Genomic DNA, 24,761 nt, shown 5'->3' with positions numbered 1-24,761 from the left:
ATCTCAAATTTACCTGTAGATTTATATAAAATTTCCCTCGTCTCACCACTTAGCTGGGAAATCCTAGTACTCACTGTGAGAAGTAGGTTAGAAAAAATATGAAGATGATCCTTCCTTCCCCTCTGAGTCATCTGTAAATACCACCAAATTGCCTCTGATACTTTTAGGGAAAAAGCATCTAATTTTTAACCCTGCTTTCAATCCTGCAACCACTGCCATGAATAATCTGAAAACCATCTGTTGGTTTTTTCTAAATCAACTTTCCTCTCCATTCCTTCTAAAAAATTTCCTGCTCTTATCATGCCATTAGACAGGTACAATCAATAATAAGAGAAAACTGCAGTAGCTTTACTTAAATGTGGCTGTGTGTCCTATTCCTTTGTTGGCTTCTTTGTAAAATAATCTTTGAGAAAAACCATGCCAGGCTTCTGGCTGTAGTGGGACAAATGTCTGTCTGGTTTTGTTTGGGTTGTGTTTTTTTATTTTTGTAGCTCTCCCACTTTTAATAATTAAATACTAAGGGGGTCCAGATTAGAGGAGGAAGGAAAAAGGAACTCTGAAAAGAGATTGACTCCATGCCAGTGTTTAGGACAGTTCTTCTAAAGTATGGGAGGCTTGCACTACATCACTACATGTCTGTTTCAGAGCATGGAGAATTGTGGGTTTGAAAGTTGCTCTTCTGTTCAGTGACATCCTTCACAAGGCAGTCTGATCTGCGTTTTTAATTCTTAAAGAAGTCTCATGCCCGCTTCTACTCCAGAATTTCATGCCTAAATGCCACATCCCCCCAATAGTGTTTACTAGCTCCCACCTTAGGTAAGAGTTGCTGTGGATTTTTGTGAGTTTACTTTGAGTGATTCTTAGGGATTGAAGGTGCAACTTTCACCTTCCAAATACATTTTTCTTTCTTTTTTGTTTTACAAATGAAGAAAAAAAAACCAAACCCTTTTTCTGAAGAAAACAGTCTGACTTCTAACACAATGCAGGTCTTGGAATTCTTATTCTATTGCTCAGCCAGTTAAGCAAGTAATTGTGAAATTCCTGGGACTTTACTCTGTATGTGAGACACCACTGTGTTTCCTAAGTAAGCAATTTTCTGAAACTGTTTTCATGCTAGCACGTCTTTAGAACTCAGCAATATATCTGGCCTTCAAGGGAGATGCCATGAGGAAGTTAGGGTGAGAATTTGTAATTAACTTTGAAAGCCAAGTAAGCTGCCTTGCCCTTATGGTGCTCACGTAGGGAGTTCAGGTGGAAAACCTATAGTATTATAAATTCACACCTTGCTTACTCTGTGATAATTCTCCCCTATAAGTGAACCCTTCATGTCAAGGATATGTTGCTGTCTGCTCCATATAGTACACAGAATAAACATCTAGCCTCAGGATTTCTGAGTTCTTTTCTTGATTTTTTTACTTGTTCGGTATGACTTTTGGGAAATTACTTTTTCATCAATTTATGTCTCATTTGCTATAGCACATCTAATAATCAGTAATAATCAGTATCTATTCTATGTAATGTCTACATTATGGAGGTATTAGAAGAAGTAGTTATCTTGAGCAGTGCTTTGAGCTCCTGAGATAGTACTTTGTTATATCATCACAAGTTTTGAATTATATATATAATGTATATTTTCTTTCTCATTTTTCAGATTTTCAACTTGCCCATGGCTCTCTTCATTCCCCCTTCAGTGTTTGCTGTTCATCTACAGTTTAATCTACTTTACCAGTTTTGGATACATACAGAGGTAAACCAGGTTTTTAAGCCATACCTAAACAGTTAGCCTGGAGCAGTGTCCTGGAAATCCACTAGCAGCTGATTTATTGTGTAAGAAAAATCTTTGTCTGACTTCTTTAAGGAGAAACATCTGTTCATTTTTATTCCTTTTTCTGAATATATATTGCTAAGTTTATAAGAAGCAATGAGGCCAGTTGGTCCCAATTAGATCTAAAAAAAAAAGTAACTGTAAGGAATCAAAACTTTTTGCTATTTTAATACTATATTTTCCTATCTTGCAGCTTATTAAACATTTCTGGCAGATACTGAAACTGATTTCATTTCAAAGATAAATATTTTAGGGAAAAATATCCAAAACCTAGTGCTTCTTAAAGATCATTTAGAGTTGCAACTGAGGTCAGATATTGTTTCCTTCTTAGTGCAAGTAATTCTCAGATGAAGAATGCTCTTTGATTATCTGATAGCTATTTGTTTATGACTGCACCTGTTTATTTGTATTTTGTGAGTACATAGACAATATCTAGTTTACATACATATACAGTTAATAACCCACTGTGATTAGTAAGTAGTTTCCCACACTTCTCAGGTAGTTGAACAGCCTCCTGCCCTCTCCCTCACACTAAAGTAGAGGTGTTTAAAGGTATACTACGTTATATGTCAGTAGCGTATTTCTCAGTAGCCCCTAGTGGGCTGCGGCTAATTACCTCTACATCGCTTAACTCCTTTGATTATTCTGACTATACAGATGCCTTTTTCCCTCTATAGTTTCATTATGTGATCTATAGAACAGTTGTTTTGGAAGGCAGTTTTATTTTCTTTATCTGCTATTTTAGGTGATTGTGTTGCTTAAATTACAGTTTTCATTTTCTCTTTTCTGTGTGTCTCCTAAAAAGAAAAAAAGGAAAAAAGCTACTTACAGTGACCCAATAACCCCAATAACAAACTTCTGTTGTTGAAATTTCACGTGTATTGGGCATATTTCTAAAATCATTAATGCATGTCTGATGCTCTGCAACAGCATCATTCTGAATAGGAAAGGCTTACAATAAAATGTCATGCACATCACCAGAACTGACATAAACTCAAACAATGCACAATTAAGCTTGTCAAAATGTTTTGAACAAATTTGAACACTTTGAAATTATACTAAATGAATCCTCTGAATCACATGGTAGCAAAGTTTTGTTGGCCATGCCTTAGGTTCCCCAAACTGGCTTTACTGTGTTTTGCCACTATGAAAAATATGACTCATCTACATCTTCTCTGCTGTCTGAAGTAATTTCTTCTGTGGCTGAGAGGTTTCTGACATTCTGCTGTGTAGCAGTAACTCAATGAGTCTCAGCACTGGTGCCACAGTGTGTGTCTAAAGTTTCTAAAGTGAATTTCAGAGACTTATGAATTGCCTATGTCCCTCTAAAGCGCTAAATCCTTCATAGGGCTTAAAAGGAATTTCCATAGCATATATGCAATGTGCCAAGTTTAGACACTAGTCTAAACAAGAATGAATTTCAGTCTCAATGAAAAGATAAGCACCCCTTGCTATTAGATTATTGTGCCAGTAGAAAAACAATGGATTTTTACTGATCCAGTTGATCCAATCATAGATCTTTGTTTACAAGGGAAGTTATTCTTAATGTTGATATTGTTGATTTTGTAGCACAGCTGAAATCAGTTGAAATATGTTGAAGTCATGCTTTAAGGTCAAAAATAATGACAAAATAGAAATAGGGCTACACCATGTATTAGCAGATTTCCTGCTCTCAAGGGCATAACAGAAATAAGAAGGGAAAGGAAGGGAAATAGTAGCAGCTATTGCAGCCAAGCAGGTTTATATTAGCCAGTATTTTTGGTGAAATGCTTCACCATTATACTGGGTTTTTTTGCAACAACTATTACAATTTAACTGTTTAAAGCTGTGACATCTTTAATTTGTTTTTTCTAACTGTCCTTTTCCTGAATTTTAACAGTTCTAATTATCTTACACAGATCATAGTAAAACAAAAATCCTTTCTCTAAGTTTCAGTTTCCAGAAGTTTCCCAATATGTGAGGTTTGTCTGGGGCTGCAGGCCTGGGATTATATAGGAAACAGCATCCTGTCTCAGTGACTGCTGCTAGCCCTTGCTCTGAGAGCTGAGATTCATCATCCCCCAGCAGCTCTGGTGTCCTCTGGGAACCCGTGGTGCATGCTGTTACAGAGTGGCAGTACATGTCATTAAGGGTCTCGTGGAGATATGCTTCATTATTTCTAGTCCACCAGTGCAAGATGTAATAGTTCACTTCTAAACTGCAGGAGCATTTGATAAGAAATGTTGTTTGTCCTCAGATTTCTATTGCTTTTATTCAGTATCAATGTTTCCTTAGACAAGATTTGGCCCCATATTGACTAGTCAAGTATATTTGAAAATTGTAACTTCACAACTTTTGATTACACATCTTTCTCCTTCAGAAAAAGAAAATCTGGTAAGATACAGGAAAAAAATCTCTTTAAGAGGCAATTTTTTTTTCAGAGTGCTGAAAAGCTTAATAATGGATATGCACAATTTATTGTTTTATAACAGAAAAAAGTGTGATATTTAAGTAATAGGAAAGAACAAAAGTATATGAAAGTTTCGGAAGATGTTTTGAGAGTAATTTAAATTTAATTCAGTAATGGCAAGAGAATGATCATGCTATGCTGAAACTTTCTATGTCATGTTTCAGCCTAGAGCAAAAGCTTTTAACTTGTATACTTTAATTTTGAATGTGTCCAACGTTGTTTCAAACAGTGCTAACAGAAGTTTCTTGTGTTATAACTTTGACCTTCTTCAATATTTGTTACGTCAGTTTTTGTCCAGCTTTCCTACCAGATCAGACATGGTCTATTTTATTTTAACTCAAGTGGCTCATATATTCCTGTGAAGACAGTGCACCAAATCATAAAGATCAAAAGTACCCACTTGTTCTATCTCAGACTTCTTTATTTCCTGCGTTTTTGGTATATATTAGCTTTTGGCCTTTTATATAAAATAGTACAACATTTTAAATACCATAAATCTTACATGAAGATTATATTATACCATTCTTTCGGTGCTAGAGATCTTTTATTATTACTAAAATCAGAATGGGCTATTGGTACAGGAAAGGCATTTCTATAATTAATAAAGAAAGGTTGGGTGTGCTGCACTGAAAATATGACATTATGACTTAAGTTATGTATTTGTATTTATATTCTCCCATTACAAGAATTTTTGCTGTCTGAAGTTCACTTTTTTCCACTGCTTCTGTGCATTGTTGCACTGTATACATAGCAATATAAAATAATATCAAATTTTCCAAAGATTTTTTTTTTTAAATCTCTGAGTAGCACCATGGTATTGAAATAAACTCATAATAGTTTATTTAAATGAAAAATGAAAAAAAACCCCTAACCAAAAAACAACTGAAGAAAACACTTTTCTGTAATGGTGAATAAAGATAGGATCTCAATAAATTGAGAGAAAACAACGTTTTGTTCTATCCAATAGTATTTAGGTCAATGGAGTGAGTCAGTAGATCTGCTCTTAAATGATCAGGGAGAAATGACTAGACCATTCTCAACTAGATCATGGGGGGAGTAAAAAAATTACTTTGGTCAAAGAGCACTAAAAATCTAATTTTTCAAAAGCCACAAAATCTTTCAGGACTGTTACTGACAGACAGAAATACTCCATTTCAGTTTATTTTCACAGGTGATTCAGAAGGTCTATGGCTCATATTAAACTATATCCTTCCGTTATGCATTTATTACAACCAATAAGTTAGGTGTGTTTATAACCTGATAGACACCTGTGAAAAACAGAAATTAGTTTCTGTTGGTTTAGCTGTAATTTTTATGAGATGTCAAGTTGTATTTGGAAAGTATCAACTGAATCAATCCCTGATGGTAGTAATTGCAACAGCAGATTATTCCTTGCCTGTTTGATCTTTGACATGCATTAGTTTCTGTTTAATTTTCTAATTTAAGGAAAGACTGTAATCTGTCCTCTACCATACTCACGGAAGTCAGGTTTCTTAAGGCATCTCTTTTTCCCTTGTTTAAGTGTTTCTACCTCATCAAACTCTGGGAGCAGAAAAACGTGAGCCACCATTCTTAACTAGGAGTAACGTTGGTGAAAACAGGTGAAGAATGGGAAAAGTTTTGGCAACAGCTCACGCAGCCTAGAAAAAGAGACATGAAATTGCTGCAGATATAGGCCAAAATACGTTTGGTTTTGTCAGAAAACACCAATTCAGTAAAACTTAAATCTGTGGTGGAAGTATATTGTATTTATCAAAAAATATTTTGCACTTACGTGCAGTGTGTACTGGTCTAAGTTTCTGTATTACTTTCTTTAGCTTTGATTTCTGCTCAATTTTCTTTAATGAAAAACTTTGAAAGAGAGAGAAATTGTGGAGGCTTGATGCTTTCATGAAAAGGATTTCTATTCCTGGCAGGAAGCCATGCACAGCCCATCTGGGCTCCCTGCGTACAGGTGAGCTGTTGTGGCCTAATCTTGAAGTCCTTACATCAATCAGCTCTTACCTAGGAGGATGGCCAGATTCAGAAAAAAAAATCTTCTATGTTTTGTTTTGGTTTTGTTTTTCCAAATATGAGCTTAGGGTCAATAAGGAAATTAAACAAGCAGATTGAAGAACCACGTAAAATTAAGTAAAATACATAAAAACATATATTTCTTTTAAGTAGCAGTACACCTGTGATTACCATATCAATAGCAAAAGCTGTTCTTGAAACTCTAAGGACATATATGTCTTTTTAAGCAGAAGATGTTTGAGAAAAAGGTCTTTTGGATGGTGTTTAAAAGAATCATAAAATCTTTAGGATAATGTGATAAATAAGTGACATCCTGAGAAAATAAATAAAATATACAGTTATTAATTCCCAGGCTCTAACAATTGAGATTGGTCCTCTATTTCTTTGCAAATTTAATTTTTCTATTTTATTGGACCTACCTTTTCCACATTGTGTGCTGTAGTCTCATTTAAATAAATAAGAAAGGAATGCAGGAGTAAACAAGTGTAAGGTTTATTTAAAGTACTTTCAGTATTTTAGTAATTTAGAAGCAATTTAGTAATCTGTATCTTAAAACTGAAAGGTAAATTTGATCAAAAAATGAGACTTTGAATTTAAAAAGCATTTTAACAAAACTTATTTGACTAATGCTTTTGAGAGTTTGCAGTGGGAAGAAGATTGTTTTGTTTTTGTGATTGTTTTGGGGAGCTGGAAAAAGATTTTCAGTAATGAGCTAAAATCTTCAATAGTTTGCAAATGAAAAAAGGAGATGTTCTGCTGACAGGTAAAAAAAATTGAGGCCTTGTTTACAGAGGCATATATTTATGTTTAATTTAATGTACTGTGAATAGTTCCTGTAAGGTCATGAAGTAATGAGTCAAATTTAACATGTGGAAGTTTTGGCAAAATGTTGGTATATAAGTGGTATTGAATGGATCTCAGTGGAACCAGAGTATGGTGGACTGATTTGATTTCCTGGCTGAGATGAGAAATGTGGTTTGGTTTCGTTGTGTGGTTTGTTTTTTTTTGTTTTTTTTGTTTTTTTTTTAATAAAGAGTGTCACCAGTAAGAGATAAAATCAGTAATAATCCAATGTATTGAGTGTAATTGTGAAATTGCAGTCTGTCTTGAATTTGATGCTGGAAACTCATTTTTAATTCAAATAGCATATGCCAACAAAACCTTTCATTTCGTGTATTCTAATACATTAGTTCATTTAACGAAAGAACAAACTTATTTTCTTTAATTCAGCCACTATAACCAAAAATAGACATGGGTCTGTCTGATGCGCCCTTTCAAATTAGAAACACACACATCTATCCTAGTCATGTTACAAGCGATCAAAAACTTACCATTCACAAGACTTTTGATAAAAGTCATCAAAAAGATTAATGTAATTAGGGGTGATTACAGCCATTCTCCTAGTCTGATGTTCAAGATTGTGTCCAACAACTCTCAGTGATGCAGATTTAAGTGGTATTTCTAGAAACAGGTCGTGTTGTTTGACAGCTACTGCCTTATAAAAGCTGGATTTTCTCACAGTTACAAAGATCCAAGAAATTATTCTAACTCCAGTGGGGAATGAACTAATAACTGATTTGCATAAAGACCAACATTTTGGTTTACAAAAGAAAGTTCTGGTCCCATTCCTGGTAGCCGATGCTTTCATCATTCAGAAATTCATTGTTCGCCTGCCGCAAACTCTCAACTCAAGCATTTACTGTGGAGAGGAGGAGAACAAATAAATCAATAAATACCAAGGAGATAAAAATACTTTCTTTAATGCAGACAGTGCCTTTGTAGTCCAAATAGGATATATATTCAATATAGACAATAAAACTCAAACATGATTCCAAGAAACAGAGATCTCATTGCTTCAATCCAGCCTGTCTGCCAAAATGGCTTATTAGATTTTCTGAGCAACCTGCAGAATAGAAGTCTTGTCATCATTGCACTTGCCAGAGCGTGAAGAAGAGCAAAGCTAACAACATTATCACTAAGCAGAAATACTAGCAATAGCTGCAAAATGTGTTCCACTTTTCCATGTTTCACTTCCCTCACGAGGGGAGAAAAGTATTACCTTTCTAGATATATAAAGTGTATAACTCTGCTTTTGTTTTAAATAAAAATAATAACAAAAGAGAGAGAAAATAGAGCATTCATAAGAGAACACACTGTTCCTGTCCTGCTATGTAGGCTGCACTTAAACACAGTTTAATCAGGAAAAACGTAGTGGGATGAGGTTTGGAGTGCCTTCTGTGGCACCTAGGACCTCAGTGATGATTAGGAGTGCCAACTTTACACCTTAGTAGCCCCACAATGAGCGTCCTGTTTTAAAGCTAAGTGTCCCTTGGTACTTTTAGGTATCTGAGTCCATGCAGAAGTACCTTGACATGGTGAGTTAAGTATTTTATTCTTATCCAGCTTCTCTTTCAAGTGAACTGCAGAATAGAGAGGGACTTAAAAAATATGTAAGTCATTTAAATGAACAGAGTAGTACTCTGCACCCAGTAGCTCTGAGTTCAATGTGCAGCACAGGAGCTGTGATCTTTTTCATTCAAAAAAGCAGCTGGTCCACAATAATTGGCTTATATCGGTGATTTGCATTTGATGGGCAACAATCTGGGCAGAGGAAATCTTCCCTTTCGCTGTTGAAACTGGGTCACTGGTGAGGCCAGAAATTAAAAGTTTATGGGACAAGAATATACACAGGAACTTCACTTTTCATCCTAATAATTAAGTCCTTGAGTTTGAGTGTTGGCTTCTGGTCCTTGCACCAAAGACTCTTCTTGCAAGAGACAGCTGTGAAATGTTTACTTCAGCAGCAGTGGGCCTGACTATTGCTAATCTGCCTGCAAAAACCCTAAAACTAAAATTCATAGTTCAAGAGTTTTATTTAGGCTACTTGTATCTGTTATGTCTCTGGAGAATTTAAACACATGCAACACATTTCAGTTCATTCTGCATCCTGGAAAACAATCTAAACAACTCATTTACCAAATAAAGTTAATATAAAAATAAAAGGATACCACATTACACAAAGTGTAGGCTGCTGACTATATTTTGATCTATTTAAAGAAGAAGGTGAAGAGCAACACTTGACTATATTTTAGTTTATTTCAGGACTAGCATACTGATTTATTTCTGTTTTTTTTTTTTTTTCCCTGCAATTTCCAGCATGTATTTATCAAGCTCCTGAAAAGTACTGAAATTGTATAGCAATTTTTCTTCTGGAGTTTGTTTAAAATGCTTAACTTGATATATGACTGAAAGAGTGACTTTCTCCATGCTCTGCTATTTGTAATGCCACAATTAAAACAACCAGTTAGTGTAGGTTTTGTCTCATTTTTAGCAGACAAATTGATTGAAACTCCCTATATATACTCATCTTTCCTACATGGCTTAATTGGACTTTAAAAAAAAAAAAAAATACATCCACTTATTGAAAGTGTTAAATGAAATATTCACAGAAGATGCCAGTTTGATTCAAACCTTACCTCCTGGTTGAGGCATAAAACAATGAAAAGTGACAACAGCCTGCCTTCAAGATAATTTATTATAAACACATTTCTAAGTCTGTGTGTTTATTATATAAATATGCCCTAAACCGGACTATCCATTAAAACTAGGCTTTCACCTCCCATTCCTACAATACAGATTTATCAGAAATTCACCCCCTATGAAACTCTTTATGATCCCAACAGGCCTGATTCCTCTTGCTTGTTTTATTTCTAAACTATAAATATTGTTTTTTCGCTCCTCAGTGTGGAAATTTGGCTACATCCATTTTACATGCTTACTGGAGTAGAAAACTGCCTAATCAGATAGGAAAACAGTTGGCAGTGTATAAATCAGGGTTTGCCGAGGATTTCAAAGTGTGAAACTGGCAGACGAGCACATATCCTAGGAGTTCTGCCTTTCCTCAGCTTCCCTGTAGAGATTTCACATGGCAAATCTGATCACCAGGGCCATCTGTATAAATATACATGGGTGTGTTGTCCTGAATTAACACAGCAGCTCTACTGGGGAATGTAATTAAGGTCTTATTTTTAAATTTCCCCATAAGACTGTCTGAAATACAGATTTATATACCAGGAACAAAAATCTTATCTTGATTTTGATGAGGAAATCAATAGTAATATGTGTTTTACTATCAACTAGTCTAACAGAAACCCCAAAATTAAATTCAGAGGGTTGCTTAGTGATGCTCCAGGGATGAATTTAGCCTCTCCTGTCCTGCAGATCAGCATAACGCTATGATATTGAAAGTAATGCTGTGCTACAAACAGTTTTTCTTATACTCAAAGAAAAAAAAACCACCAAAACCCAGAGCTTTTTATATACGAATGGTCTTACTGTAACATTGCCTTCTCTACTCAGTCGACATTCCTTCCTAACATTTATGTTGAAACAGAGTTAAGTAAAGATTCATGTTGTAGTGGTGACAGGAGGAGTTGTTACACAAGATGTAAAGTTTCCCTTGGATTTCATGTCACGATTTTTTCTCATTATTTAAACAAGAACTACATTGAAGTGGTGCAGGTACCAGGCAATAAAGATTTCCCTTGGTGCTGACAAACTCTGAGACCGCAAACGGAGGTGCTTACATGCCACAAGAGATATTGCATAATGTACTTTTCCTAAGGCTAGGGATTGCTGTCACAAAGGAAACATCTTTATATAAGAACTACTATTATAGAAAAAAACCCCAAATATTTAGTTCTCCTATATGAAGATTTCACTTCCATAATGTTTTATTCAGTAATGTATGGAAACTGTTTCTAAGCATGCAGCTTTTAGCCTGCCTTATTTTTATTAAGCTGCTCTTTGAATTGCTTCGATTATTGTCAGTTATTGCACATTGTTACTTAGCAGTACCCAAGTACATTAGAGGGAATATCTTGTTTGTTTAGGGGGGAAAAAAAAAAAAAGGAAGAGAGAGGAATACGTGTTTTGTGGAGAGATCTGACAAAGCTTTTATAACTTATGTAAGATACCTACCTATCCGATTTGTAGGTAGTTATTGAGTCCATTTGTAAGGCTTTTGGCAAGTGAAAAATTATTTTAGTGGCTGTGGGATGTTAAAGAATAAACAAAGCAAACAGGAAAAGTGTTTTACTGGAATGCTGTAGTTCATCTGTGGGTCACTGGCATGGGAGTTGAGGTGCACATGATGTGTTAATTGAGAGAGGAAGAATTGGAGACAGGAATTGATTTAGAACAGTAGGTGTCTTTATCAGGGAGACAAACACAAAAGTAAACCCCCCAGCTATATTGGTCAAAATACAGATAATGTCATCATTGGAAAGCAGTTGGGGTATTTCAGCTTTTAGGGGATTAGTAGCTATTTTTCTGTATTCCCAAAATTACTGCAAGATGATAATATAAAGAACAAGATATTTTATATTGACAAGCAGACTCATTTTCCTTTCAATAGGATGAAATAGGGTTTGAAGTACAGTCAAAAAGGATATTGAATAATGACATTTCTACTATTATTTTTAATTTTGAAACTAGTTTCCAGTAGAAAGGCCTGAAACAAAACTTCCTACTGCATACAAAAATTATAGTAGCAGATTTTACTTTTTTTTAATGAAAATTCTGATTACAAGCCACAAAAACTGAGCTGTTCTGATATTCTTATCACATTTATTTTGTTATTTTAAAATTTTTTTTTCCTGAAACGTGAACATTGTGAGAGGTCTTATTCTAAAAAGCCATTTTGAAAACTAAGCTATTCTAAGCTGACAATGTTTTTCTGTCTTGAATGACTGAGACGTAGTGGTGCTTTGGTGACTGGTTGCAACTGCAACATAAAGTTGGTTACTGCTACCATGAACACTTACGAGCTCCTTTGCAATTGCCATTCTCCAAAGAAATGTTTGGATGCAATGAAGACACAGAAATGAGGGTTGACTGACAGCAGAAAGGTAGGCTGGTAGATGGAGTACCTGCCACTGCCTTTCTCCTCTCTGTTGCCTGTTAGGCATTCTTTTGAATATGGACTGTTGTTACACCACATTCCATTTTGTTACAAGTCAATTTCTACAAAATTCCTTCCTTTCACTGTTATTACAGTAAGTTCCTGTCAGCCTGACATGACAGGGTCAGAAGCTTGCCTGGCAAAAGTTGTCATACTATCCTAACCTTGACAATTTACTTTAGTGAAGGATCTGCTTGTGGGAGTTTTGCCCTGGTAAAATGGCAGAATATAGAAAAATTCGACAAAATAATAATGTTCTTTGTTATGTTGTGCTGCAGGAGCCTTCAAAATTCAGCTTTCCAGAGGTGATATGTTTCTGTTTGTTGGAATGATATATGGATATATCTATAAAATATACATTTATAAAATATTTATAAAATTTTTGACACCAAAAGTTTTCCACTGACCATAGTTTTTTCCGGTTTAGAAATGTGCTAAATATATAGAAGTAAACTTACTGATAGCAAAGGAAGTTTCTAGAAATAGCACCATATACCAGTTTAAATATCTGGTGAAAAAATATTTTTGATGTGTTTTAGCCAAAGTGTTGATTTATGGATTGCTAATTTCAGCATGCTGGATTTTTGCTTGGTCAGGTACAGAGTTCTGTACCACCTCTGAGCTTAAAAGTCATGTGGTTATAATTGTTATCTCAGATGATATTTCCATCAGCATGTGGCTAGTATGTCTTTGCAATGGAGGTAACCTTGGCTGAATAATGAATTGAACTAGACTCAGGCATCAATCACTAATGATGCTGCAGAGAAGATATTTCAGTAGATTTGTAAATATCATCACTCAAAGAAAGACTATTTTAAAGGATGAAAGAGGTTTCATTTTTCAAAGAAAATACTTTATCTACGATTAGTCAGAAGTACTTATTTAAAATTTTATGTAAATTCCTGAGGTCCTTAGGGAGCTCCAAGACACAAAGTTCTACTTTAGTATACCTATGTATTATACGGATTTTCAAAAGGATGAATTTTAATTTTAAAATATTAATTTAATCAGCTGGATATTGAAGACTTGAAGGCATTCATTCTGAGGACATTGTATTATAATCCACCTGTAGGCTAAAAGTGAACACTGCTATTCTTTAGTGATTCCCTGTTCTCCTAACACAGATTTGGATTATTTTCACAAAAATTGTTAAAACACAGCTAAAAATATGTTACAACCAAGTAGATCAAAGTTAGGTGTGACCTAATAGATAAATCACTGCTCTCTCAGGTGCTGGGCTGCAGTTCAAGACATTTGACTCAAATTAAATTAATTTAGTGGTCACATCTCACATAGCTTAAAACAGTGGGATTTTCTGCTTGAGAAAGGTGGGAAATGGAGCTATCATGAATGATAAATTGTTTCTCACCTTTAGGTGGTCTTTTCAGGCTTGAACTTATTTTGAGGGAGAACTGAGAAATACAAATGGTCCTACTTATGTTGTCCTTGGCTTCTGAGTTAAACAAAATGAAACAAAGCAGTTTAACATTACAAAATGTCCCAGTATTCTGCTTTTCCAGTCAAGTGTGTGCAGGATTTTGAGACAGATGCTCCAAATGTTACAGTTTTCTGTATCTGAAGAATTTGCTAATTTCTATACTCCTTTAATTACAGAAATGCTCTGCTTAACCTATTAAGTAGAAGTTCTTTTAGCTGTTATTAAAGACAAAAATGAACAAAAGGTATTTATTCCTTTTATTGTGATACTTGCCTGATGCATACAAATTTAAATACATCTGAAGAATGTCCTGTGTTTACTTTTTGAGTACAGATCTACTTTCACTTGCAGAAGTGTGAGTTAAACAGAAATGGCTGTAACATATTTTAGGACTTTGTTCTGTAAACCTTAAGTGATTATAAATCCTTGTATGTTTAGGTACTTAGATGGATGGGCATGCTCTTATGAGTATTGATTGTTTGCCTTTCTACTTAATGTGTTGTTTGCCACTATTATCTCTATTATTATATTACAGATCACCCATTTTGGCAGTATGAGTATTAAATGTACTAATTAAGTTCCGTAAAAGACAAAGGTGATAGTTTCTGGGTTTTGCCTGTTAAGGTCTAAGCATTTTTATTTAGCTGGTTCCCCCCCGTCCCCCTTTTTAATTTCAAGACATTATGGTCATAATCAGTTATGGTGAATAGATACCATATTTTGAAAGGAAATCCTTATTGGTCATCCAGTGATTGCATCTATTTGTGACTGATGGTTTTGTGTTTGGGATTGTTCAATGGTTGCTTTGTTTGGGTATCCACACACTTCCGTTGAACTAACCAAAGCACAAAATTTGAAGTTAATGCTGGCTTTCCTCTGGCTCCATAACACAGAAGAGTACCTAATCTAGCATAAACCCTGCTGATACAAACTTAATTCATCAGCATTTTCTGACAAAGAGGCAGTTTGTGGAAATCAACACTTTCAGTGATTTTTGGTCTGGTACTGAAATGATCAAGGCTGGATTTTCTGTGCTGTTGAATCATTGACTTAGATCGCAGCTCCACTATGAATTTATTCTAGTCTTCTTTCTTTTCATGCCTCTGACTCATGCCAGTGTATTTGTAACCATATGTTGGATCAGATTCAGGAACTCATCCAATTAAACTAATTTAGAAAAACAAAAAAGAATTAATTTTAACCTGCATCAGTTCCCTAATCAGGTTTGTTGTGTTACTGCATTTGTGCCAGGCTAAAATAAGGGTATTGATAGAAGGAACAGCAATTAAAGGTACTGAAGGAGGAAGGAGAACTTGTTTCTGGGTCAGTGGCAGCCATTTGCTGATGTAAAGTGTTCCCATAACTGGGATCTTAGAGTTGCACTGGATCCCAAGCAGTGCCAATGGATATGGGTAAAAAATGTGAGTGAAATGATCTATAAGGAATCATGAATTGATAATAAAAATAAGAAGAAAATGTGCTGCTGGCTCAAAAAGAAATTTATTTTTAAGTTGCATTTTACTAAATTTCATTTTATTCATTAAAATTCTTGTAACAGTAATATAGCGAAATGATTCAGGAAAAAAAAATGCATTCTTGTCTTTTTATGCAATTTTCCTTAAGATAAACATCTTCTTAATGCATTTCCCCACCCTCTTTTCCCTCCTTCTTCTTGATTTTATACAGTATTTTCAAATTCATTAAAACATTACTTTCTTTAAGGTTATCAGCAACCTTGGGCCTCTGGAGTGGATTCTTAATACTCCCAGTCATCACAGAGTTCATCATGGTAAGCTAAAAATATAACCTCTTATTCCTCAGTGTGTTTTTTCTCATGCTCACTATTTGTATGATAATAAAGTACTAAAGTTGTACTGTAAAATTAGTTTTACAGAAGGATTTTAATTTTGATCATTGCTTCAAAAATAGTCTTTGTTCAGTTAGAAATGTCACAATATTTTAAAAAAACTTTTTTATAACTTTAATTTTAAAATTTTTGCATTTAAGATTAGTTATTAGGTGTAAATTAAGCCTGGATAACATGAAATAATTTTAAGACTTTGAGCAAAACAATTCAACATTTGTACACATGAAGAGTGATAGAAAAAAATCTCATCCTTCCCTGACTACTAAGACATCAACTTGTCAATCACTAACAGATGCTTTTGCATTCAAATTCAAGCACTGAACGTGTGAAAAGATGTGGTTACCTTTTAGAAGAACTGTAAAATGTTTTAGTGGAATCTGGTTTCAGCTGTCTGAATTATTGAAAAATCTCACTTCACACAAGTGCATGATGATTGACTTTTTATCAATATTCAGAGGAATTCAAGACAGTACTGCATATATAAATTGGATTAATAACTCCATTACACACTGAAAAATGTCATGAACATATCTGAGGAATCAAAGTGGATTTCATAGATGCTCTTGGCTCATGCAGAGATAATAAGTAAAAGAGTATTAGGGGGATGGAAGAACAAAATAATTTGAAACAGACTCAAATGCAGTTATATGTACAGAGGACGTTATTAATATTTATTATATCCTCCATGTGTAAAGTGTTTATGGCACAGTGTAGACTTTTTAAAAAGGCTGTGGTGCTGCAAGTGTCTAATCCTTAAAATTTGTACAAGTACTGGTAATCCTGGAGGGAGACACTCTGCTCTTATTTACTCTGCTGTAAATCCAAACTAATCCTCTAATCCTGATCGGAGTTAAGCAGAATCAGTCCAGAGCTGATCAAGTGTTGTACAGTCACTCCATACAATCTCCACGAACCTGGGGATATGTAATCAATGTTTCTTTGCTCATACTTTTGATAGGACAGCTTATATACAAATACATTCCCTAGAAAACAGATAGAAGGATCAGTTTTCCTGACACTGAAGTTAATAATAATGAAGGCAGGATCAGACATATGGCTTAGAAGATAGAGACAGCTGAAAGCTATTAATGAGATGATTGTGCATAAATATATTTAGCACATATTTTCTTAGGTATAAACTGGGGAAATGATTTTTTGTTTGCTTTTTAATTTGTATTTATATTTTGAACTGACTTTACTCTCCAAATGAATCCTTTTGTTTCACAGAAATTTTGGGAGTGACACATTTTGTATGTTTGAATCTGAGTAGAAAGAGAGCAATAAGGCTAGTAAGAAAAAAAAAAATTATAGACTTATAAGGAATGGTGGGTGTTAATGAAGAAGATTTGCCTTCATAATTGAGTTGAGTGTATTCTTACATACACAATTATTGATTTCATAAATGGTTTTTATAGGTAGAAATCCTTACTGCATCGACAAAAATTATGGCGGCACACTCATTATCTGGGACAGGATATTCGGTAAGTAAAAAAAAGGCGTTCTCCCTCATGTTTAGTTAGTGTGGCAAAAATATGTATACTTTTAAATTTGATTGTTGGTTGTTCTGTTTTTTTTTTCTTCTTTCATCAGGAACATTTGAGGCAGAAGATGCAGAAGTTGTATATGGCTTAACACATCCAGTAAATTCATTTGATCCCATCATGCTCCAGGTGCTATAGTTTGTATCACTGACTCTGGTATCTTCAACAGCACTCATGTTCAAAAGAAACTCCTCTCTTAAGCAGAGTTGAGGCTATCCTTGCAGTGCTGCGTAGTCAATTAAATCATCTACAATTTCTTCAGTATTTCATTACAAAACAACTATTTCTACTCACTGCATCGAGCATATGCAGAGCTTGTAGTCATCATGAAAATACAATACAGTAACATTAACAACTAATTGCAATGGTGATATTGTAATGGCCTTCGACTCAATGATGTCCATTTTGCCATATGCAAAGCAATATGCAGTGAAGCACAAAAATATATATTTTGTCTGTTATTTGTCTTATCTAAATATTGCTATTTCATAAATAAACCCATGGTGTAATATCTTTACTATTATCTCTTCTGCATATTTGCTGGTTAAGGTACGCCAGAATGATTTGTGTTGACAGCATTATATAGCAGCCATCATGGTCTCAACAAAACCTTCAGAATAGGTTGAATATAAGTTTTTTTTAATTAAAAAAAAAGGAAATGAAAAATACGAAAAAGTACTTAGTGTGGTGCTTCTTAGATTTATTGGTTTAGGATTCACTTAAACTGGATAAAAGTTCTCTGTAAAAACCTCCAGGACTGAGAAGCATTGAAGTCCCTGTTTGCTTTTCATGACTGTTCACCCAAGGAGGCATCTCAAAGAATGAGAAATTCTACCTGCAGGGGTGTCTGGGCTGGAAGCTGGAAGGATGGCCACAGCTCACGCAATTATGTCCGTTCCAGTCAGATACTAAATAATTTAGGTATTGAGAGTATGTCACGTCTAGGTCCCAGTAACCAAATTCTAGTTTAAAACAACCATAAATACAGCTATACAATACACCAGTAAATACTCTGGATTGATTACAGGAGAGACAGATTTTCCTCAGACCAGAAGTCAGTGTAATAATCCTCACTATAAACCAAGGGCTTTGATATGGCTCCTGCCTATTTCAGTCAGGTTTTCTGAACCTCTGACTGTCTTCAGCTATTCCTAATTTATTCTCTTTATGCACTTTGAAAAATCATTTACTTGAGAGCTAAAAATATAAATATATTTTTATAAATGATTTATAAATGAATAAAATACAATGTTTTATTAAATTTTATTTTACTGACAATGAAAAATTACTTGCTCTTTTTTTCAGTTACGTCCCTTGGCTCATATTTGGAACACGTTTTGGGCCACACCTGGATTCTGCAATAAGCTTTCTGTCATATTCAAAGGGCCAGGCTGGGGACCAGGCAAACCTAGACTTGGCCTTCCTGAGGAAATCCCAGTGGTAAATAGAACATGCACAGGCTTTCAGTTTTGTGTAATTTACTTGGACCTCTTAATGCTACTGGATCAATGTTAAAAACTCTACACATGCTATTTTAAATTAGCAAATTAGCAGTCATAAAGCATAGGGGAAGATAAAATGGGAACAGAAACTGAAGGAAATGAATGTTTTAGCTCTCCTTTTTTTTCTTTTCATTTGAAGGAAAGAAATATATTTTTTTATTTCTCTTTTCATTATTCATTTCCTAAAGAGATTTTCAAAATTGTTCTATAGAGTACAATATTTTCTTTTTTTCTTTTAGCTGTGAACATAAACACACACGCTGTCTCACACTAAGTAGCATATAAATTTGATAGTAGATTATCTTTGTGCAATTATCTGTGTCCCTTAATCTTTTTTGTGGTTGTAAGTATAAAGAATACTAAGGAATAACAGGTCACTGTCAAAGGCTATTATCTGTTTGCTTTATACAGATCACTGGAAAAGAAGTTCCCTTCAATCCAAGTGTACCGGTTTATTTTAATTGCTATGCAGTTGTACATTTTGCTGTAATAATGGACTTGTATACTGAACTTCTTGGTACTGTGACAGTAAGTACTTCCTATCTTTACTGTTAGCATGAGATGATATTTCATAATATGACACACAACATGATTAAATAATAAAGCACCGAGTAGAGGCTCTACAGCCTGACTCATATACTATTTTATTTAAACTATTGTAATAGTAACTAGAGTCTGTAAAAGGAATCAACATAAATGGCTAAATATATAACTATCTAATATAAAATATATAGTGTTTGATATTGTTTATTAATAAATATTTAATAACCATATTATTTACAGATTAATATGCTTAAGTTAATCAATTAAATTAAAAAATAATGAATGTTCCATAGAAGACATATATGTCTGCTTCAGTTTTTAGGACCTCATGAGAGGAAAAATGTATCTCAGACCTGAAACTATGTAGGTTTTGAGATGTCAAGGTTGGTCACATTGTTAGATGCCAATAATGCCTAAAATTTAGAAGGAAGATTGCAAAGGTCTTGCAGTGCTTGCTGGTGGGAAGCTTGGTGTCAGCATGAGTTCAGAGTAGCTGGAGCACAGACTCAGGGCAAATACTTCTTCCAGTCTGGAACATACAACAGCACTGATAGAAATACAGCAAGGAGAGACACGTATTTCCCACCTCGTGTTTTGGCTGACAGCATCTCCCTTGTAACACAATGTGGTTCCTCCATGGATACCTGGCAGTCTCTGAAGGTGAACTACAAGGCCATCTCCGCCTGCAAGAAGTGAGATATGAACTGCTTCCCTGGGTTCACAGCCTTCTAACTTCCTTTTAATTCTGCCTTCCTTGACAACTCTATTTTACTGAAGCTAAAATCTTTTAGTTATGAAGCATAATTTTAATGCATCTAATATTCCCAGAAATCAGCCGAAGACCTACCAAAACACCACAAAAGTCTATCAGTTTGATAAAACGCCCTTTGGCCACCTTCTTAAACCCTTTCTAAGACCTCCTTGGTTAAAGAGCAGTCTTGTTGTGTTTGTGTCACCCACATTGCCATAGAACTGCTGTCAGGGTGCCAAGGGCCCCATGGGTTCTTCAGCCTCTGCTCGCCTGTGGACTCGCCTCATCCCAGCACACTCACCCAGTGATCTCCAACCCTTGACCAATGGTGATTACTGTCCCCTGCCCACCTCGATGGACACTGCAGGACATCACCCTTCTTGCTGGGACTATGGCCCTGTCTACTGGCTGCCACTGGCCCCCTGCCCCTTCCCCAGGGAGCAGCCTCTCTCACTGCAACCCGATGCCTTTGCCCATCACCAACATGTCTGAATCCAGTCAAGAGACAGATTTCTAGAAATGTCTTTTGCATATCTGACCATGGTCATCCATGAAAGATTCCAGAGGATTGCAAAGCCATTTCAAAGTTGTCAGAAATCTTGTCCAAACATCGATGTTTTGGTCTTCTGGTTCAGACTTGAGTCCCAGGGCAAGAAGGGCAAGAGAAGGACTCTCTCTGCAATAATTTCTTGGGATACGTGGCAGCAGGCTTACAGCAGTTCTGGCAGCTCTGCATATACTAGCTGCTACAGCCCTTTTTTTTCCAGGTTTTTGGTTAGATGTATTCTGAGTAACACATCAGACCAGTAGAATGATGCAATTTTTGAGGAAAGTTTTAAAAATATTTTATGTAGCATTCCTGATATAATATAAAAGCTACCTCAGGCATACTCTTCTGATTAATATTAAGTTATTCTACATATTGTGTTCACCTCCGTAAAGGGTCACAGTGCAACTGCAGGGAATGTGGAGATTACTAAACCATCTGAGGCTTAGTCTATTCTAAGTAATTTCTGAGGACAGGAAATTGAGCCAAAGATAAGGATAAATACCTCCAGTGTATACAAGACATACAGCATACGTGATTGCCAATGTTCTTATATCAAGAAAAGCCTCTGCAAGATTTTCCAGATATGCTTCTAGATTCCTACATAGCAGAAGCAAGTCATATTTGCACAGGGATCAAACTGTGGAGTTTTTGTTTGATTAGTTTTCTGTTTCCTACTTTTTTGCTGTTGCTTTTAGCAGCAAGAAGTAAGGAGTCTGCTTATGAATTTTTTCCTATTTTATTCTTTTCACCTTTTTCTGGTCCTGGAAGGAAAAATGGATGGTCCAAATTATTTTCTCTGCCGATAACTGCAACTGTTTAAGAATAAGTAATAAGGGAAGTTGAAAAATGCACCCAAGCCCCAGATGATCATTAAATTCTTGCAATCATGGAAGAAACATCCTGAAGATCCACCATTTATGAACTTATTGGAGAAAAACAACTAGAAAATTCTCTGCAGAAAACTGCAGGGTAATAAGGTAGTAAGGATAAGACGGAGAGCGTCTAGAAGCACCTCATCTCAAGACATAAACCTTCAGCGTGGGTGTAGAAAGTGCTGGTCCCAAGGCAGAGTTCCAGCATCGCTCTGCAGTACAGTGGGGAAGCTGTCATGAGAAGGAAGCTTGTGTATGAATAACTTTACTTGGCAAAAATCTTTCTTCAATATCAGTTTTCCACTACACTGAGTTATGAAATGTCTATGGATACAACTGGAACTTTCTGTCTGGCTATGAATTATGTCATAACTGTGGCATAGCTCCATAAATGGAGAAAGCGAACTGTTTTCCTCATTTTTAGGTATAAGTTCCATTTCATAATAGCCATAAGACACAGCACACAGCTATTACATTTCTCAAGTGATTACAGTTGCTCAGTGTTTGGTCTCACGCCTGTAGAAGTGTTAAATTTCTCTGTTTGTAAAGAGCAACCATATACCTCCAGTCTGAATGACCTACATTTAACTTACGGAAAGAGCAAGACAAGAAAGAACAAATATATATATTTTCCACAGGAGAGAGCATACAGTGTTTATTTTCTATATAGTGATCTGCACTACATTTAGAGAATAAAAATTACTTCTGAGCTCTGCACATCTAGATCTGATCCAAAGCTCATTGAAGAAATGGGATTTGGATCAGTCCCAGAGAGAGTGCTAGGAGTGTAAAACTGCAGTACATTCAAAGCAAAAGTCTCATAGCTCCAGAACTGCATGTATCACATAAATCAAAGTGAAGTGTACCTTAAACACATATTGCAGTGTCTTCTTTGTTGTTGATAGATACTGTAACATTTACTGTGCCTCTAATGCTATGAATATGTGAACAGTTTTAATTAGAGGAAAAGTAGTAAGGGTAAGATAGATCTCTTGAAAGCTGAGAACACAATTAATATATCCATCAGTAGGACATCACCAAGTATTGTATATGAAATATTGCTAAGAATTTACAATTATTTTAGGAATTCTAAGGTAAAATAAATTCATACAAAGACATCTAACAATACAAATTTCATAGCATTGTATTAGCATTCTTCATTTAAATGTCAAAAGGTCTGATATATGACAGCAAGGCATCTGTTAGCTTATGAAACATGCTGACATTGTTTCTAGCAGTTCTTTTGAAACACTGAATGCTTCAGGATGAGAAAATGCATCTATGTTATTCTTCAAAAGGATTAAAACAATCTGTGTTCTTTGAAATATAAAGTAAATTTGGAATATTTCAGTGTTCCTCTAATAAACATTTGGAAAAACATTTCCTTCATTTAAATTAATTATTTTTTCGTTACTAAAAAACCCATAAAATAATAATGCTGTGGCATTCTGTTGATTACAGTGTCATGTAAACTTCTTCCCAAATTCTATAACCCCACCCCCTTTTTTTTAAAGCTCCAAGATATTTTTAAAGCTTTCAATGAAATCAAAATCCAACAGAAATATTTTTTTCTGTTTGATTGCAGCCAATAACCACATTACAAAGTTGTGACTGACTTGTAATTGGGGAACCTGCTGTGGTCCCACAGGCTTCTCTCTTTATACAAATACTCCAGTGTATAAATACTCATTTATTGTATATATGCATCCATACATATTATGGTTAAGTGGAACGACGATGCTAGCCGTAACAAAAGTGTAAAAGGCACATTCTTTTCACACTGCAACTTGCAGTGTGTAGATTTAATATATGATGTTTTGTTTAGTGATATAACCCACTGGCTGTTTTGTTGATTTTGGTAGAGTAATGCCTAGAAAATGGATGCTTCAGCTGCCAGCATCCACTTCATAGGGTGATAACATGTTTGAAAGTAAATAAAAGAATCAAGGCAGCATGTAACTATACTACTGGAGCTATAAAGAGAAAGTTATGAAAGCAAACTAATAATGCTAAAATTTATGCTACGTGGCTGGTTTTCTAAAAACTGTTATTCTCAAATGACATCATGGTGTATTTCACCACAGATTTCTTGGTAGTCCTTGACTAGGAGCACAAATGAGGGAACACTTTTTTTTTGCTGTATGTGAATGTGGTGCATGTATCTACAGTGAAGGGTAACTTACACCTTCTACCTTCATGGTTCCCAGTAAGGCTTTATGTTTCACCCTTCACCACTCCAGAGAGCTGAAGAATTGGAAAGTGGAAGGCTGCAACAGTGTACGGGGACATTACAGTGCCATGCATTTGTGTGAATCTGATGGTAGTGCCAGTTTGCAATTAACTGTGATCTACAGGTTGTCCTTTAGAGTCCTCCAGTCCTTCATGTTCTGGGCCACAGGTGGTATTGGACCATAAGAAGTCTTACAAACAGCTAGTATTCAAAATGTTATGGTTCAAGGAGGAGAGTGTCTGCAGAGAAATGGAAATTGGCCTGAAAAACAGAATCTGTAAAATACAAACATACCTGGCTCAGGTAGTTATTATGCTAAAGAACCTCATATAGCATTTTAACCATTTAAAGATAAAGACTTGTTTATAGTTTGATTTTCCTAAATTATAAGGTTGCTTCAGTTCTGATTTACTAATATACATTAGAATGTATTTAGATTCCCATTTTTTTTCTGGAAATCCATGTTTAAAATGACTGCAATTTATTAATTTCCTTTTAAGTTCTTAATCTATGTGGAGAGTCAAATGATAACTCCAGGCTTCAATTTTGCACATCTTAGAGAAAATGTGTAAGAGAAGTTTGCAGGGTCACACTCCCAATTCTTGTATTCAAACCCTTCTTTCTTTCTGAGGAGAAAGCTGCAGTCTGAATTACAATATTACAGTGTCTCTAATATCAAGCTTATCATTATTTCAAGGTCCATCGAGGACAATATAATAGAATAATAATAAAAATTGTTGTTGTTTCCTGAAAATATGTTAACTTTAATTTTTATTTTTCTCCCTACTCCTCTAGAAATGGCAGTTAAAATATATCTTTGAGCAAAGAAATAGAAGAGAGAAAACATCACTAAAATATGAACCAAAAGTGTCTGCTTTGGAGAAGCGTTTCCATCATCCACTCAAACCCCTCTTAGTGCAGGGACCAAATTTAGCCTCTAGACTTGCAGTCTAGTTTATGACAAGAAATAGAATCATTTAGAAAGTTCTCTCTCTCCACTGATTACAGAAAATGGTTAAGTTAATAACAGGGTTTTAGGCATTTCAGTAAAGGTACTTAAAGGAAGGTAAAATGAATCAGCATCTCAGTTTTCTGAAACTGGAATCACAAGGAGACCCAGATGCCTGGGACTTCATGACTGGTTGTGTAATGTTAGTCAGCTCAGAAAAACTGGGAAGGCAAAAAAGTGTGAAATCATGCAGCTTTTTAAAATTGGAA

General features: G+C 35.1%; 1 protein-coding gene across 6 annotated transcripts in view; it reads left to right on the top strand.

Annotated features, from left to right (window-relative positions):
* The window catches only part of AGMO (alkylglycerol monooxygenase), a 193,764-nt gene that overhangs the window by 83,709 nt on the left and 85,294 nt on the right, over positions 1 to 24,761 (top strand). For all 6 annotated transcript variants that reach the window (XR_012626257.1, XM_074849166.1, XM_074849157.1 and 3 more), the window contains exons 5-10: positions 1,652 to 1,747; positions 15,410 to 15,476; positions 16,970 to 17,035; positions 17,145 to 17,224; positions 18,401 to 18,535; positions 19,009 to 19,125. Coding sequence is in view for 5 of the 6 variants with exons in the window: in XM_074849166.1 (XP_074705267.1) it covers positions 1,652 to 1,747; positions 15,410 to 15,476; positions 16,970 to 17,035; positions 17,145 to 17,224; positions 18,401 to 18,535; positions 19,009 to 19,125 (561 nt within the window). In the remaining variant the exon portion in view is untranslated. The remainder of the gene's footprint in view (positions 1 to 1,651; positions 1,748 to 15,409; positions 15,477 to 16,969; positions 17,036 to 17,144; positions 17,225 to 18,400; positions 18,536 to 19,008; positions 19,126 to 24,761) is intronic.

This window comes from Strix aluco, chromosome 1, assembly GCF_031877795.1.
Source record: "Strix aluco isolate bStrAlu1 chromosome 1, bStrAlu1.hap1, whole genome shotgun sequence".
NCBI classification, from domain to species: Eukaryota; Metazoa; Chordata; class Aves; order Strigiformes; family Strigidae; genus Strix; species Strix aluco.
This window is presented reverse-complemented; position numbering and strand designations above follow the sequence as displayed.